The sequence below is a fragment of the Amblyraja radiata genome, chromosome 22, assembly GCF_010909765.2.
Source record: "Amblyraja radiata isolate CabotCenter1 chromosome 22, sAmbRad1.1.pri, whole genome shotgun sequence".
NCBI lineage: Eukaryota > Metazoa > Chordata > Chondrichthyes > Rajiformes > Rajidae > Amblyraja > Amblyraja radiata.
The window spans coordinates 17,876,762-17,893,401 of record NC_045977.1 but is presented as its reverse complement, the minus strand read 5'-3'; the positions used below and the strand labels follow the sequence as shown (position 1 = coordinate 17,893,401).

The following is a 16,640-nucleotide window of genomic DNA, read 5'->3' as shown; positions in this document are numbered from 1 at the left end:
ACATTGATGAAGTGGGAACAGGTGCCACATCCTGATAAGGTAAAGGGATGCTACACCTTGACCTGATGTTTGTGTCTTCCAAAGGCTTTTCATGTACCAAAACATCACATCCACAATATAAATGTGACTTTTAGATGCAGATTTAACATTTCTGACTGTATAAAACTCAATGAGCTTTTAAAATAATGGATGACTTCCATTAATAACTCATCAACACAGATTAGCCAAGTTCATGGAAATTTTTTAACAACATTTTTTAGAGTGGTGGGTGCCTGGAACATGCTGCCAGGGATGTTGATGGCGGCAGATACAATAGTGGCATTTAAGAGGCTTTTGGATAAGCAGGGAATGGAGAGACATGGATCATGTCCAGGCTGGGGAGATTAGTTTAGAAACAGTATGTTCGGCACAGACATTGTGGGCCGAAGGGCCTGTTCATCTGCTAAGCAGTTCTACGCAAACGACTATATGAATATATATTTATTTTTCTGTTTTATTTAGCGTCTTCCCTTTCATTAACTGTTGTATCAACATCTTCAACCACTTCCTTGTATGGCTAATTGACTCTAAAACTTTGTGACTCAGTCTCTGACTCAATCAAGCCGTACAGCCTTAACTGAGTCATAGAATCATAGAGCGCGGAAACAGGCCCTTCTGCCCAATTTGTCAATGCTGACTATGCTGCCCTTCTACACTAGTCCCACCTGCCCACATTTGGCCCATATCTATCTAAGCCTTTCATAGATAGACACAAAATGCTGGAGTAACTCAGCAGGACGGGCAGCATCTCTGGAGAGAAGTAATGGGTGATGTTTTGGGTTGAGACCCTTCTTTAGACCCATCCATGTACCTGTCCAAGTGACTATTAAATGTTGTACTGGTTGAGTACTGATGTAGGTTTACAGATTTAACCGTGCCTGTTTCACTTAAGGTGCATTATTTTCTGCTCAACCTGCCCCCCATTCTGTCTGGTGATACAACAAACAGGTTAGACTGTTCATTTCCATGATTACATCAGTGTAATTCCATATCAGGCATCAAGCTCAAATGTCACATCTCTGTCATCCAATGTCATGACAACATTTAGTGGTTGTAATGTTTAGAAATCAGATCCTTTTTTCCAGAACATAGAACATATTCAGTTTTGGGCATCATGCTATAGGCAATATGGTGTCAGGCTGGAGGGGGTACAGAGAAGATTTACAAGGAAGTTTCCAGGACCCGAAGACCTGAGCAGGCTAGGACTCTATTCCTTGGAGCATAAGAGGATGAGGGGTGATCTTATGGAAGTGTACAACATCGAGAGAGGAAGAGATTGGGTAAACGTACAGAGTCTCTTGCCCAGAGCTGGGGAATCAAGAGCCAGAGGACATAGATTTAAGGTGAGGAGGGAAAGATTTAATAGGAACCTGAGGGGGTTGGGTGTATGGAACGAGCAGCCGGAGGAGGTACGATCGCAACGTTTAAGAAATATTGAGACAGGTACATGGATAGGGCAGGTTAAGACGGATATGGGCCAAACACAGGCAGGTGGGACTAGTGAAGATGTGACATGTTGGGCAAGTTGGGCTGAAGGGCCTGTTTCCACCCTGTAAGACTCTATGATTCTAACAGTACAGCACAGGAACTGGCCCTTCAGCCCATTATGACTGTGCTGAACATGATACCAACTCTTATGTAGCTGCGCATTATCCATTGAACCCCATTCTCTAATATCTATGTGCGTATCCAAAAGCCTCTTAAACACTACTATCATATCTGCCCCAAACACCACCCCAGGCAGCACGTTCCAGGCACCCATCATCCTCTGTGTAAAAAAAGTTCCCGTACACCTGCACATTTAAACTTTGCCCCTCTCATCTTAAAGCTATCGCCTCTAGTATTTGATGTTCCCATCTTGGGGAAAAAGGTTCTGACTGCCTACCCAATCTATGTCTCTTATATTATGCTTATTTGCTTTACTGTGATGCTTTGGAACACAGTGTTTTACTGCTCGTGCAAAGGTCATGGTGTTCCTTGACTCCACTGGCCTCACTTGTAAGTCCTGCATGTTTCATCTTGCTGATTCCACTTCTTGGACAATATTCAGCGCATCCTGAAAAGCCCAGATACACCTCTCATAACAACAGCCTCTGAACATCCAAGTGTCTTTTAAATGTTGTTATTAACCTACCATCTCCTCTAGCAGCTCATTCCGTATACCCACCACACCTCCTGAACAAAAAAGCTGCCTCTCGGGTTCCTATTCAATCTTTGCCATCTCATCTTTGTTTCTCCTACCCTAGGTAAAAGGCTCAGTGCATTCACCCTATTCATTCCCCTCATGATTTTATACACCCAGTTTTAGCTTTAGAGATCCAGCATGAAAAACAGGCCCTTCAGCCCACTGTGTCCACGCCAACCAGCGATCCCCGTGCACTAACATTATCCTACACATACTGGGGACAATTTACAACCAAGCCAATTAGCCTGCAAACCTGTACGTGTTTGGAGTGTGGGAGGTAACCGGAGCACCCAGAGCTCCTGGAGAAACCCCACGCAGGCCACTGTGAGAACGTACAAATTCCACAATGACAGCCTAGCCATGATTGGACCCGGGTCTCTGGCACTGTAAGGCAGCAACTCTACCGCTGCGCCATGGTGTGACCTCTACATGATCATTCCTCATCCTCCTGTGCTCCAAGGAATTAAGTCTTAGCTTGCCCACCTCTCCCAAGAGCGACCTTCGAGTTCTGGCAACATCTTCGTAAATCTTCTCTGCATTCTTCAAAACTCAGGTAGGCTGTTTATGTACACTCAAACCCTCTCCAGCAAGCATTTTAAAGACTCTGTTCCCCTGAATCCCTTGTGCACTAAGGTGATCCTAGTCAATACTAGGAATATGAAATACACTCCTATTATTACTCCAAATTAAATTCCTATTGGATTTCCTAGATTACAACAATCACCACACCTTAGAAATAATCCTCTGGCTATGAACTGCTTTGGGATTTCCTGAGGTAGTGAAGGTGCTAACAAGACTTTCACTTTAGAAATACAGCAAGGAAACAGGCCCTTCGGCCCACCGGGTCTGTGCCAACCAGCGATCATCCTGTATACTAGCACTATCCCACACGCTAGGGACAATTTGCAGAAGCCATTTAACCTAAAAACCTGCACACCTTTGGAATGTGGGAGGAAACCAGAGCACCTGGAGAAAACCTATACGGTCACAGGGAGAATGTACAAACTCTGTAATGACAGCACCCGTAGTCAAAATCGAACCAGGGTCTCTGGCACTGTAAGCCAGCAACTCTACCACTGTGCCACCCTAAGACATGTATTTGATATATGTTATCACTCTTACACACTTATATTTAGCTCCAGTTTTCCATTTATTTGAGTTTGAATGATCGTCAAGTGAAATTCTGAGATACAAGGAACGGCAGATGCTGGTTTACAAAAAAAAAATGTGACTAACCTAAACATTGAATACTCCAATTTTAGGCAACTAACCTACAATCTCCTAGTTTACCCCTGTCTTCCCTATACCCCAACTGGATTCACACCCATTTCTCCCTTCTCCCTTCTTCCTCTTCCCCTGAACCCTTCCACCCTTATCTCTTCCTCTGCCTTCACAATTCACACCTCCTCTATCCTAATCCTACACCTTTTTGTCCATTCATCACTGACCTTTATCCAATCATTTGCTAGTCAAAAAACCCAACCCCCACCTGCATCCACCTATCACTCGCCTGCCCCTCCTCTTTTTGAGCGCCCCCCCCCCCCCCCAATCAGTCTGAAGAAGGGTCCCAACCTGAAATGCCATCTATCCATGTTCTCAAGATGTATTACCTGGCCCGCTGAGTTAGTCCAGCACTTTGTGTCTTTTTTAGGTGACATTCTATTGACCACAGCACCTATCAATTTTATTTCCACTGATTCTAAAGCCCTTGTTCTTTTTTGATGACTTTTAACTAGTCTATGTTTGATTTATTAATGGATGAGCCATTTCCTACAGATCATGACTGCTACTTCAAAAGGTATCATATATCAAATGTTTATGACTAAACGCTTCTCGTATGAGGTTTGATGTCCAAACATGTCATCTCAAACCTGTTGCTTCAGCACATTCTCATTCCAGTAGCATTTATCACGGAGGCCGCCTGCGAGGTTTATTTCAAGTCTAGTCGTAGTATTGGGCAATTGTAAGGATTTTCTTTCTAAGCCCACAGTCATTTTCTTTCTCTTTGAGATTGAAAAAGGTTCTCAACCCAAACGTCACCTATTCATTTTCTCCAAAGATGCTGCCTGACCCGCAGAATTACACCAGCAGTCTGAAGAAGGATCTTGATCCAAAACATCACCTTCTCCCTTTCTCTGGAGATGCTGCATGACCTGCTGAGTTACTCCAGCATTTTCTGTCTACCTTCTTTCGTGCAAACCTGTCTTCCTGATCAAAGGATATAAACTCTGGCTCTGTAGTTAATAAAAGTTAATAATAGTAAACAAAAGTTAATAAAATGGTAAGGTGAGGGGGGATTATTTATAGGAATATATAAGGAATATTTTTTACACAAAGGATAGTAGGTCTATGGAACACGCTGCCAGAGAATGTTGTAAATGCAGGTACTATCACAACATTTAAAATACATTTGGACAGGTACTTGGATAGGATAGGTTTAGAGAGATTTGGGCCAAACGCAGGCAGGTGGGACTAGTGCAGATGAGGCATTTTGGTTGGCGTGGGCAGGTCGGGCCGAAGGGCCTATTTTCATGCTCTATGACTATGACTTAAATAAGTGCAGATTAAAGTTTTGTTGACTCAAATATGAAATGATCTTGGTTGAACATGGAAAGACACCGTTCAGTACAGATAGAGGAGAAAAGAATAGAAATTAAGTAACAAATTAGTGATCTCACAATGTGATGATAGTTTCCTTGAATGATAGGGGGAAGTTATTCACCCAATGAGCCCTGCTATCTCATTGTTAGATTAATTCCACTCCCTTTTACCCCCCAAAATATGTTGGTCATCAATCTGCAGCTCATAAGCTCATAATTCATAGGAGCAGAATTAGGCCATTCGGTCCATCGAGTCTACTTTGCCATTCAATCATAGCTGATCTATCTTTCCCTTCCAACCCCATTCTCCTACCTTCATCCCAAAACCTATGACATCCAAACTAATCAAGAATCTCTCAATCTCCATTTTAGAAATGACTTGGCCTCCACAGCCATCTGCAGCAATTCACCACCCTATGACTAAAGAAATTCCTCCTCATCTCTCTTGTAAAAGTACGTCCTTTTATTTTGCAGCTGCGTCCTCTAGTCCTAGACTCTCCCACTAGTGGAAACATCCTGTCCACATCTCCACGCTCAGTTCCCTACCTTCTCCATGGACGTTTCCTGATCTGCTGAGTAATTTCTGTTTTGATTTTAGCACCTGCAATATTTTGCATTGCAAACCCTCTCCTTTGTCCCTCCTCCAATGCTGGGTTTAGGTTGAAGTTTATTATTGTCTTGTGTGCCATGCTTCCTTCTTGTTTGAAGAGCTTTTTTGGAATGCTAGCCAATCAGATTAGATAATACTATACCACATTATAGATACAATTACGTCAAACTCCAGATAGAGCAAAGGGGAAGATAGCGAGTGCAGGATATAGTTCTCAGCATTCTCAGCAAGTGGCGTAACTGGTAAATACACTTCTGGTACATTGTCCTTCATCAGTCCGGGTCTTGCGTATAAAAGTTGGGATGTTATGTTACAGTTGTATGACATGTTGGTGAGGCCGCATTTGGAGTATCGTGTTCTATTTAGCACCCTGCCGTAGTAAGGATATTATTAAGCTGGAAAGAGTGCAGAGAAGATTTATGAGGATGTTGCCAGGAGTTGAGGGCTTGAACTTGAGGGACAGGTTAGGCAGGAACTTTATTCCTCGGAGTGCAGGAGGCCGAGGTGTGATCTAATAGAGGTGTATAAACCGTGAGGGGAATAGCACAGAACAGTAGGGGAATCAAGAACCAGAGCATATAGGCTGACGATTAAAAATAAAATCATTGATGGAAAAAAAGAAAATCTTTCATGGGTGGCACAGTGGTGCAGAATGGATGTTCAGTGGTTGGCGTGTACTCGGCAGGCTGAAGGGCCTTTTTCCATTCTGTATCTATCTATCAATGAAGCAATCAAGCAATTCTCTCCTGAATTTATTAGAAATATTTTAGATGAGAGAAACAAGATTTAACAGGAGACTGAGTGGCAACTTTTTCACACATTGTTGGGTATAATATAATAATACATTTGGACTGGTACAAGAATAAGAAAGGTTTGCAGCTGGGACTAGCATCAATGGAGCATTTTGGTCAGCATAGTAATGGCCTGTTTCTGTGCTCTATGACTCTGACTATGAATAGTGCATCAGTTCCATAGACAAAGTCCAATGCCTGCAATGGGGTAGCAGTGAATCTGGACTGTACCCTCGCTTAAGGAAGGAGCATTCAGAAGCCTGATAACGGTCGTGATTAACGTTGTGTCTAAGTCAGGTGGTGCGTGCTTTCAAGCTTCTGTAAATTCTGCCTGAATGACCAGGGTGGAACAAGTTTTTAATTATGTTCTGCATTCATTTTTCTTTCAATTCTACCAACTATCTAAATATTTTTTTAGTAGGTAATATTTAATAATATTTAATGATTTATTAATTAGCCGTTTAAAAAATATTAATTGTGTTTATTCATTTATTCATGTTGAGAGCAAAACAATGATGGCATTTCTTTGGCTTCTCTAGACAGATCTGTACTCAGGGGCCCTGTTCGTGCAAGTCTGCCTCGGATGGAACCTGTACCTCTCGACAGTTCTGATGCTGGTTGTCACAGCTCTCTACACCATCACAGGTAACGAACCATTCGACTAACGGTGCAGAATTGCTACAAGTCTAAAATATAGTTCTTTAAAAAATAAATGCTGGAAATGCTCAGCTGATTCATCAGCTGTTGTGAAGAATATTAACAGGTCAACCATTCAGTAAAGGAGGGCCCGGAATTTCCTGCAGCTCCGACAAAAAGTTTAGACTTTGAGAGTTTAGAGATACAGGGCGGAAACAGGCCCTTCGGCCCATCGAGTCTGCGCTGACCAGCGATCGTTCTGTACATTGGTACTATCCTACACACTTGCAACAATTTATAATCACACAGAAACCAATTAACCTAAAAACCTGCATGTCTTTGGAGTGTGGGAGGAAACCGAAGATCCCGGAGAAAACCCACACAGGTCACGGGGAGAACGTATAAACTCCTTACAGACTGTACCTATTGTCGGGATTGATTCTGGGTCTCTGGTGCTGTACGGCAGCAACCGATGCGTTACCATGCCGCATATCTCTAACCAGTGTCGATGGCTCAGGGCAGAAGTTATATTTGGACTTTGCCTTCATGCTTTACAAGTGCTGACTGTGGTTTGAGTCATGTAATCTTATATAATGCTGTTGATTGAAATCAGGGCCGCTAATGTTTCAGTCCATTCTAAAACTCTTTCAGAGCTCATTCATGTTGATACCACCTGCTAACAATCGGCACATTATGTTACAATCCATCTACAACTCCACAAGATGTATACATGTCTTCAAGGTGCTTTATATCAAGGCTATCTCCTGCTATGGAGTCAGATTTCCAAGGTAGTTTCAAAGATCTTTGTTATAAAGAGAAGAATACTTCTCCTCTACATTAAAATCTTGCACCAAGTAACAGTCTCCAACCTGTCACCTGAACCCAGTGTTTAATAATGTTTGATTTGCCAAATATATTTTGTGTGTGTGTGTGTGAAAGCGATCTAACATGCTTGGGCGTGGAATATTGATAAGTGTTTGTTTTCTTGTGTTCAAAGCTAGTAGATATATCAGTAATTGCTAAAGCACACATCATTATCACAGATGGTCGATTGAGACATTTTGTTGGCATCAATAAAGGAAAGCACGTCATGGGAATGTCAAAATAATGGGTGCAGGTTTACAGACGTGACTGTGTATGGTGATAGCAATCTCATTATTTCTTGTGGCTGGAAGTCAATTTTTCTCTGTGCTTCTAAAAACCTCCTTGAGGTACTTTGATTGCATAAAAATATCATACAGGAACATAGAATGCAAAATAGGCTATTCAACCAGTAGAGAATTTATCACCAAGTGCTGGAGGAACCCAGCAGGTCAGGCAGCGTCTTTGGAGCAAATGGACAATCGACGTTTTGGTTCAGGATCTTACTTCATAAAAACACTTCATGCGGAAGGGCCCCGACCCAAAATGCCTTTTATCAATTCCCTCCACGGGTGCTGCCTGACGTGCTGGGCTCCTCCAGCACTTGGTGTTTTGCTCAAGCCCTCAAAAGGGCAGCGCAGTGAAGCACTGTTCGAGTTGCTGTCTTATAGTGCCAGAGACCCGGGTTCGATCCTGGCTACTGGTGCTGTCTGTATGTAGTTGTACGTTCCCCCTGTGACCACGTGGGTTTTCTCACACTCCAAAGACGTAAAGGTCTGTACATTAATTGGCTTTGGTAAGGTGTAAAATTGTCCCTAGTGCGTGTAGGCTAGTGTACGTGGCGATCGCTGGGCGGTGCGGACTCGGTGCATGGAAGGGCCTGTTCCCTCGCTGTATCTCTAAAGTAAAGAAAAAAAAGGACTGGTACTTATACAAAGTAGTTGAGGACCTCAGGGCCTGAAATACCTTTGGAGCCAAGTGGTTTGTGAAGTGTTACCTCAACTGCAGGAAAAGCTGCAAACTGTGTCCAAGATTTTGCAAGCAGCAATTAAATAAGGATTGTATCATTATAATGGGTAGAAACCTGCAACCGCAGGAGATGCAACACCTGTACTTATACATCCTTGCTCTAATCCATCCAGGGAGCCCGACAGTCCTTTCAGGTGAGACAGGGGTTCACATGTACCTCCTCTAATCTCATCTACTGCACCCGTTGTTCCCGATGTGGGCTCCTGTACATCGGCGAAAACAAACGTAGACTCGCCGACCGGTCGGCGAGTCTACGTTTGTTTTCGCCGATGTACAAGAGCCCAATACTTGCTGAATACTTGCTTTTGGTCTGCTGGATCTCTCAGTTGCCATAGATTTCAACCCCTTCCCATTCCCCTACTGATCATACTGCCTTTGGCCTCCTCCATTGCCAGGGTGAAGCCATACACAAATTGGAGGAACAGCAGCTCATATTTTGCTTGGGTAGCTTACAATCCAACGGTGTGAACGGTGAATTATTTCTTCTTTCTTTCTTTAATTCATTTAAAATTAATGTTACACTCCCCTCCCCTCAGCGGGTCAGGTAGCATCTCTGGAGAACAGAGAACATTTTCTCCTGACTGGAAACATTGCCCATCCATGTTCTCCAGAGAAGCTGCCTGACATGTTGAGCTACTCCAGCACTTTGTGTCTTTTTTTATAAACCAGCACTCGCAGTACCTCGCAGAACTTCAATGACCATTAGTGAATAGGAAGGGCAATAAGCCAACTGCTTGTCGTTCAATAGGTATTTTTTGTTTAGTTTTGTTTAGAGATACAGCGTGGAAACAGACCCTTCGCCCCACCGAGTCCGTACTGACAGGTAATCGTCAGTCCACTAGTTCTATCCTACCCATTAGGGACAATTTACAGAAGCCAATTAACCTACAAACATGCAAGTTTTTGGGATGTTGGAGGAAACCGGAGCTTCCGGAGAAAGCCCAAGTGGTCACAGGGAGAACGTGCAAACTCCGTACAGACAGCACCCATAGTCAGGATCGAACCCGGGTCTCTGGTGTTGTAAGGCAGCAACTCTATCGCTGCGCCACTGTGCCGCCACTGTGATTGATCTTTAGCCTGGATCAAGTAATCCCATCAATCTATTAACTGGTAAAACATGTTTGTACCAAATCCCTGAGTATAATATCAAAACAACATAAGCTTGCGTCACAAAATGTGAAATTTTCCACTGGCTTGGCCCTTAAGGGAAACCATCTCCAGAGATAATTGAACAAATTTACATTATACAACACCGACCAACAATCACCCATGTACCAGTTCCATCCTGCACACTAGAGAGAATTTACAGAAGTCAGTTAACCAACGAACCTGCACGTCTTTGCAAAGTGGGAGGAAACTGGAGCACCCGGAGAAAACCCAGGTGGTCACAGGAAGAATGTACAAAACTCCGCACATACAGCACCCGTAGTCAGGATCGATCTCTGGCGTTATAAGGCAGCAACTCTACCGGTGTGCCTTTGCGCTGGTCTAGAGTAATGCCCCTGTCCCACTTAGGAAACCTAAACGGAAACCTCTGGAGACTTTGATTTGATTTGATTTGATTTTATTCAATTTAATGTCATTGCACTTTTCAGTGCAACGAAATGGTTTAGCCTGCAGTCATAACATAGAATAAATAACAAACACTCAACACAGTTTAAAGTCCCAAAGTCATTGTCTCTTCCCTCCTTGCTCTCCCTCTGCACTGAGGCAATCCAAGCCTCCGATGTTGTGACCCCGCCGGGTGATGGTAGGTAAGTCCCGCGGCTGAATCCGTGCTCCGCAAACGGGCCGGTTCAAACTCCGCGGCCCGCGGCGGTCGAAGCTGCCGAAGCTGCTGCCCTCCAGTCCAGCCTCGAGGTCGGTCACAGTTGGAGGCCGCCAGCTCCGCGATAGGCCTCAGCGCAGACGGACATGGAGACGGGGGGTACGGCAGGAAAGGTCGCATCCCCCCCCGAAGGAAGTCAAAAAACATGTTACACCCACCCCCCCCACACATACTCAACTAAATAAACCGAAATAAACTGTAAAAACGGGACAAGAGAAAACAAAAAACAGAAAAGACAAACGGACTGCAGGCGAGCCGCAGCTGCAAGGCAGCGCCGCTACTTCCGGACAATGGGTGGGCCACTTTGCGCCCCACCCAAGGTTTCCGTGCGGTTCCCGGAGGGTTTTGTCAGTCTCCCTACCTGCTTCAAATACCTGCAACCTCGGCAACCACCTGCAATCTCCGGGAACCGCACGGAAACCTTGGGTGGGACGCAAAGTCTCCAGAGGTTTCCGTTCAGGTTTCCTAAGTGGGACAGTGGCATTAAGGCTATATTTGAGGTAATTAGGCTGTATTTGGAGAATGTCTGCAGTTATATTTTACCCAGGTACAAGAATAGCAGATTGGGTTAGCCACTACGTAGGTAGAATATGAGGCGCTATTGGTCCATTCTGGATGATGGGAATACATGTGGCTGTGGTGTTTGGCAAAGCATTAGAAATGTGTTCAAGTAATTGGCAGTGACTCTCTGTATGAGTCCATGCAAGAAAATACTTGCATGGACTCCACCCTTGAAAAGTAGGCCACGGTTTTCAGACATGATGTAATAGAACTCACTTTCAGGATGGAACCCAGGTCTCTAGCGTGCGAGACAGAAACTCTACCGCTGCACCACTGTGCCGCACTAGGAATGACTTGATGGGCCGAATGCCCTGTTTCTCTAATGCTGTATCTCTAAACTAAAACTAAACTAAACTTGCCGTATGTGAGGTCTTCCTGTGTATAAATGAGCTGCCATATTTCCACCTTATAACAGGGGCTTCCCTTCGAAAGTGGGTCATTACTAACAAAATGGTTTGCAGTGGCTTGAAGGCGTGTCAGGCAGAATATAAATGCCAATCTCCACATCAATACCCAAGGCTGGTTTCACTGCCATGACCATGAGGACACTGACCTCTCTGTTGGGAAGGGGTAAGTAGGAATGGGGGTGGCAGCCCAGTTTTGCTCATTTTGTCCGTAAAAGGCTGGCTCCTAGCAATGTAAGCAATACTGGTGTTGATTAGTAAGTGATTAACAGGCTATCGGAAAATGTTTGGTTTCAGAATTTGCTGGGTTAACAATCGATCCTCTCTGCCACCCATAATCAAGTCCAGACTGACTTAGAAACACCTCATAAGGCTTTAACATATATCGGAAATGTCAACCTGTGAATCATGTCTCACAAGCTGATAAATGCACCTGGGCCAAAAGGTCTTTTAAAATGCAAACTATAAAATTTCACAATGATGCATTCCTTAGCTAAAGTTAGATTTAAAGCCAACATTAGCATTCAAAGTACAGCTGTTTGAAACTGGTTCATTCTATGACCACCTGTACTTAATGCTAATGTCAGCTGAATATTCTTTACGAGATGACCTTCAGAAGAATGTTGTGACTATGTCATGTATCATTGCACCCTTCACTAACACTGGCACGCAGAGACAGGTTCCTGTCCAGTGCTACACTTTGATAAATGCATATTTTTATCCCGTATCCACCAAAATTCAGAATTGTTGAATGCATGGATTATTTTACTCAGGGCAGGGCAATCAACCATAGGTTTAAATTTAAGGTGAGGAGGGAAAGATTTAATAGGAACCTGAGGGGGAATCTTTTTCACTTAGTGGTATGTGGAATGATCTGCCAGATAAGACAGAAATAAGGAACTGCAGATACTGGTTTACAAAAGAAGACACAGTGTTCTGGAGTAACTCAGCGGGTCAGGCAGTATCGATGAAGAACATGGATAGGTGACATTTCGGGTCAGGACCTTTCTTCAGATTACGTATTTTCGACTTCCCCAGTCTGAAGAAGGGTCCCAGCCTGAAATGTCACCTATCCATGCTCTCCTTAGATGCTGCCTGACCCACTGAGTTACTCCAGCACTCTTTCTTCAGCCGGAGGAGGTAGTTGAAGCAGATACTATAAAAGCAAGGGTGGCACAACAGTGCAACTGGTTGAGCTGCTGACTCACAACCCCAAAGCTCTGGGTGCAATCCTGACCTCGGGTGCTGTCTGTGTGGAGTTTGCACATTCTCTATATTCCTCCTGGTGCTCTGGTTTCCTCCCACATCTCAAAGACGTGCAGGTTTGCAGGTCAATAAAATGTAGCCAAGTGTGTAGGGTGTGGATGAGAAAGTGGGATAACAAAGAAATGGTGTGAACGAATGATCGATGGTCGGCATGGACTCGGTGTGCCAAAGGTTCCACGCTGTATTTCTAAACTGAACTAAATGGTAACCTTGTCTGAAGAAGGGTTCCGACCTGAAACATCACCTATTCCTTTCCTCCAGAGATGCTGCCTGACCCGCTGAGTTACTCCAATCTTTGGCATAAACCAGCATCTGCAGTTCCTTCCTACACACTAAACTAAATGATGTTGGGTAATGAAGGAGGTTAAGGAGACGCGTTAATTTAATTCTGCTTTGATGTGGTTTCAGGTGGTCTAGCCGCAGTTATCTACACCGATACACTTCAAGCAGTTGTCATGATTATCGGAACAGTGATACTGACCATTACAGGTACCTTTTGACCATCGGTTCCTTGCATGACTCTGAGGGAACGGTGAGGGAGGACTCAATTCACTGAGGGGTAAAAATAAAATCTTTCAGGGGTGGCACATAACGGATGAGCAATGGTTGCTACGTACCCGGCGGGACGAAGGGCCTTTTTCCCACGCTGCATCTATCTTTCAATCAATCAATGGGACAGGTAAATGGATAGGACAGATTTAGAGGATGTGGGCCAAATGTGGGTAAATGGGACTAACTTAGATGGGGCATCTATGTCGGCAAGAGAGAAACAAAATGTTAAGCTCATGCGAGACAAACGTTTTGTGGGTAAAAATCTAGTAGGCATTTTAAATAGGGTTGTGCATTCACAGTGGCATAGCTGGTAGAGAGAGCTGCTGCCTCACAGCACTCCAGATACCCAGGTTCAATCTTGACCTCGGGTGCTGTTTGTGTGGAGTTTGCCTGCTCTCCCTGTGGCTGTGTGGGTTTCCTCTGGGAGCTCCAGTTTCCTCCCCCCACATCCCAAAGATGTGCATGTTTTTGTAGGTTAATTGACCTCTTGTAAAATTGCCCCTCGTATGCAGAGAGTGGATGCAACAGTGGGACAAATAATAACTAATATGAGCTGGTGGTCGATGATCGGTGTGGGCTGAGTTCATATTAGTTATTGGCTCTGGAACTCCGGCGTGGCTGGAGCCGGCAGATCCATTCCCGTAGCCGACTTCTGTGGTAGAAGTGACTCAGTCCCCACCAAGGCCGTGCCCTCTGTTGGTCCGGCATAATGGATAATCTGGAAAGTTTAGCCATTCATATTAGTTCTGCTGTCTCTTTAAATTGAATTCAATTGATCCATACGGTATTTTCCAACACATTTATTGCACATAAGCACTGCGAGGGGATACAAGATAGGTTGCTCTTCAAACCCTTGAATAGTTCCATAGGCGCTTCTAAATGTAATGTGACAATTTTTAGCATATGTATTGTGGTGATATTTTAATTTCTATAAAATCTTTATTTACATTACTCATACAGCTTTTAATAAGATTGGAGGGTACCACAACCTCGAGAGTGTATACCTAAAGGCAGTTCCAAGAAAGATTATTGCCAACACGACTTGCCACCTCCCTAGGGCTGATGCCATGCACCTCTTCAGGGATCCCGTTGGTGGAGACCTTCCCTGGACTGGCATGACTTTTGGCTTGACCATCCTGGCAACATGGTACTGGTGCACAGATCAGGTGATGTAAACATGCTTCACCTAACATTCATGCGGTTTTTATACACGGTACAGGTCCGCCATCCATTTTCCGGCCCCCTTGGTTCTAGAGCCTTTATGATTCCAGGTGGCTTTATCTTGCAATAAATGTTATCATGATATTCCCTTTATCATGTGTCTGTGCACTGCGGATGGCTTGATTATAATCATGTATTGTCTTCCCGTTATCTGGTTAGCATGCAACAACGCTTTGCACTGTACCTCAGGGCACGTGATAATAAACTAAACGCGGGGGGGGTGGGGTGGTCATTTCATGTGCACTCTCGTAATTTTGTCCAGATTCAAGGAGGTGCTGGACCACCAGTTGCTGTAAAATGGGTGTGGACCTGTACCACAAGGCAGCTTTGCTTTCACATTGGCAGGCAAGTTACCAGATCCCACGAGTTGTCCAAGCAGTTCCCCTGCTTCAAGGGGTCACTCGGTCAGTGCCCTTTGGGAGGACTCTGGACCAAGCGCCACCCTGTTCACTGGCGTCTTGAGCTTGGCTGTTGCTAGTTTGGAGATCTAGTTCCCCATAGTGCCACTGACAGATGGGTCTGCAGAGGAGGGATTCCTGCGCTGAGTGGCGGGATTCCGGCGCTGAGCGGCAGAGTTGCCCGCGCCAAACTTTGCCGCCGTGTCTTTGATGTCGTATCTCTTCTGTTCATAGCCTTTTGGGATCGATAAATGGGACGCGACTTTTTGGTAGTTTTTGCTTAACAAACTTGAGGCCATGGGCATGGATATCTGCCTTCTACTTTTGCCCAGATCAGGACTCACTGGGGCTTTGCGATGGGCCTGTGAACTCAAGTCGTTTGCATTTGGCCCCCACATGCCTGTTGATCTCGCTGTGGGCAAAGTGTATCTATCCCTCTGCAATAAAGAAGAAACATTTGTTAGAGGGGTGGTGTGGCAGGCAACGTTTTTGGTCCTGATAATGTCGACTCGATGGGCCGCCGAAGGGCCTGTTTCCAGGTTGTATCCTTCATCAATCATAGAGTGAAGGAGTGATACAGTGTGGAAACAGGCCCTTCGGCCCAACTTGCCCACACCAGCCAAATGTCCCAGCTACATTAGTCCCACCTGCCTGCGCTTGGTCCGTATCCCTCCAAACCTGTCCTGTCCATGTTCCTGTCTAACTGTTTCATAAATGCTGGGATAGTCTCAGCCTCGACTACCTCATATGGCAGCTTGTTCCGTACACCCACCACTCTTTGTGTGAAAAAGTTACCCCTCAGATTCCTATTAAATCTTTTCCCCTTCACCTTGAACCTATGTCCTTTGGTCCTCGATTCCCCTACTCTGGGCAAGAGACCCGATCAATTCCTCTCATGATACACCTCTCAATAAAATACTGAATTGATGGGTTTATGCAATGCCATGGGTTTTGAGGGTCTGGGTCAGGAGGACTGAGGAGAATGGCATGGTGGCACAGCGATAGAGTTGCTGCTTTACTGTGCCAATGATCTGGGTTTGATCCTGACTACAGGTGCTGCCTGTGCCGAGTTTGTATGCTCTCCCTGTGACCATGTGGGTTTTCTCCAGGCACTCTGATTTCATCCCACGTCCCAAAGATGTGCAGGTGTGTAGGTTAATTGGGTTCTGTAAATTGTCCCTAGTGTGTAGGATAGTGCTGGTGCATGGGTGATCCCTGGTCGGCATGGACTCAGTGGGCCGAAGGGTCCGTTTCCACGCTGTACCTCGAAACTAAACTAAACCATAGGTCAATCCTGATCTAATTTAATGGAGGGACAGGCTTGAGGTACCAAATAGTTTATATCTTTCTCAGTCTCCAATTGCAAGTAAATCAACGGAAAATTATTTTTATGTCTTAGGTTATTGTTCAACGATCACTAGCGGCAAAGAATCTGAGTCACGTCAAGGGTGGTGCCATACTAGCAAGTTATCTCAAGATGCTGCCGATGATTTTCATCGTAATGCCTGGGATGATCAGTCGGGCTCTCTTTCCAGGTAACACAATCCTAACAGTGGCTCGGCTGCCGCAGAGACCCAGGTTCAATCCTGACCTCGGGTGCTGTCTGTGTGGAGTTTGCAAGTTCTCCCTGTGACCATGCGGGTTTCGTCCCACAACCCA

The 16,640-nt window shown here is 44.8% G+C and overlaps 2 protein-coding genes across 2 annotated transcripts in view; one reads left to right on the top strand and one right to left on the bottom strand.

Moving 5' to 3' along the window:
* Positions 1-16,640, top strand: part of slc5a10 (solute carrier family 5 member 10) — an 84,123-nt gene that overhangs the window by 10,995 nt on the left and 56,488 nt on the right. The window contains exons 5-8 of the mRNA XM_033040505.1: positions 6,765-6,870; positions 13,219-13,299; positions 14,323-14,528; positions 16,381-16,533. Coding sequence (XP_032896396.1) covers positions 6,765-6,870; positions 13,219-13,299; positions 14,323-14,528; positions 16,381-16,533 — 546 coding nt within the window. The remainder of the gene's footprint in view (positions 1-6,764; positions 6,871-13,218; positions 13,300-14,322; positions 14,529-16,380; positions 16,534-16,640) is intronic.
* The window catches only part of fam83g (family with sequence similarity 83 member G), a 40,016-nt gene continuing 38,172 nt past the window's right edge, over positions 14,797-16,640 (bottom strand). The window contains exon 5 of the mRNA XM_033040496.1: positions 14,797-15,418. Within this exon, the coding sequence (XP_032896387.1) occupies positions 15,071-15,418 (348 nt within the window). The 3' untranslated portion in view covers positions 14,797-15,070. The remainder of the gene's footprint in view (positions 15,419-16,640) is intronic.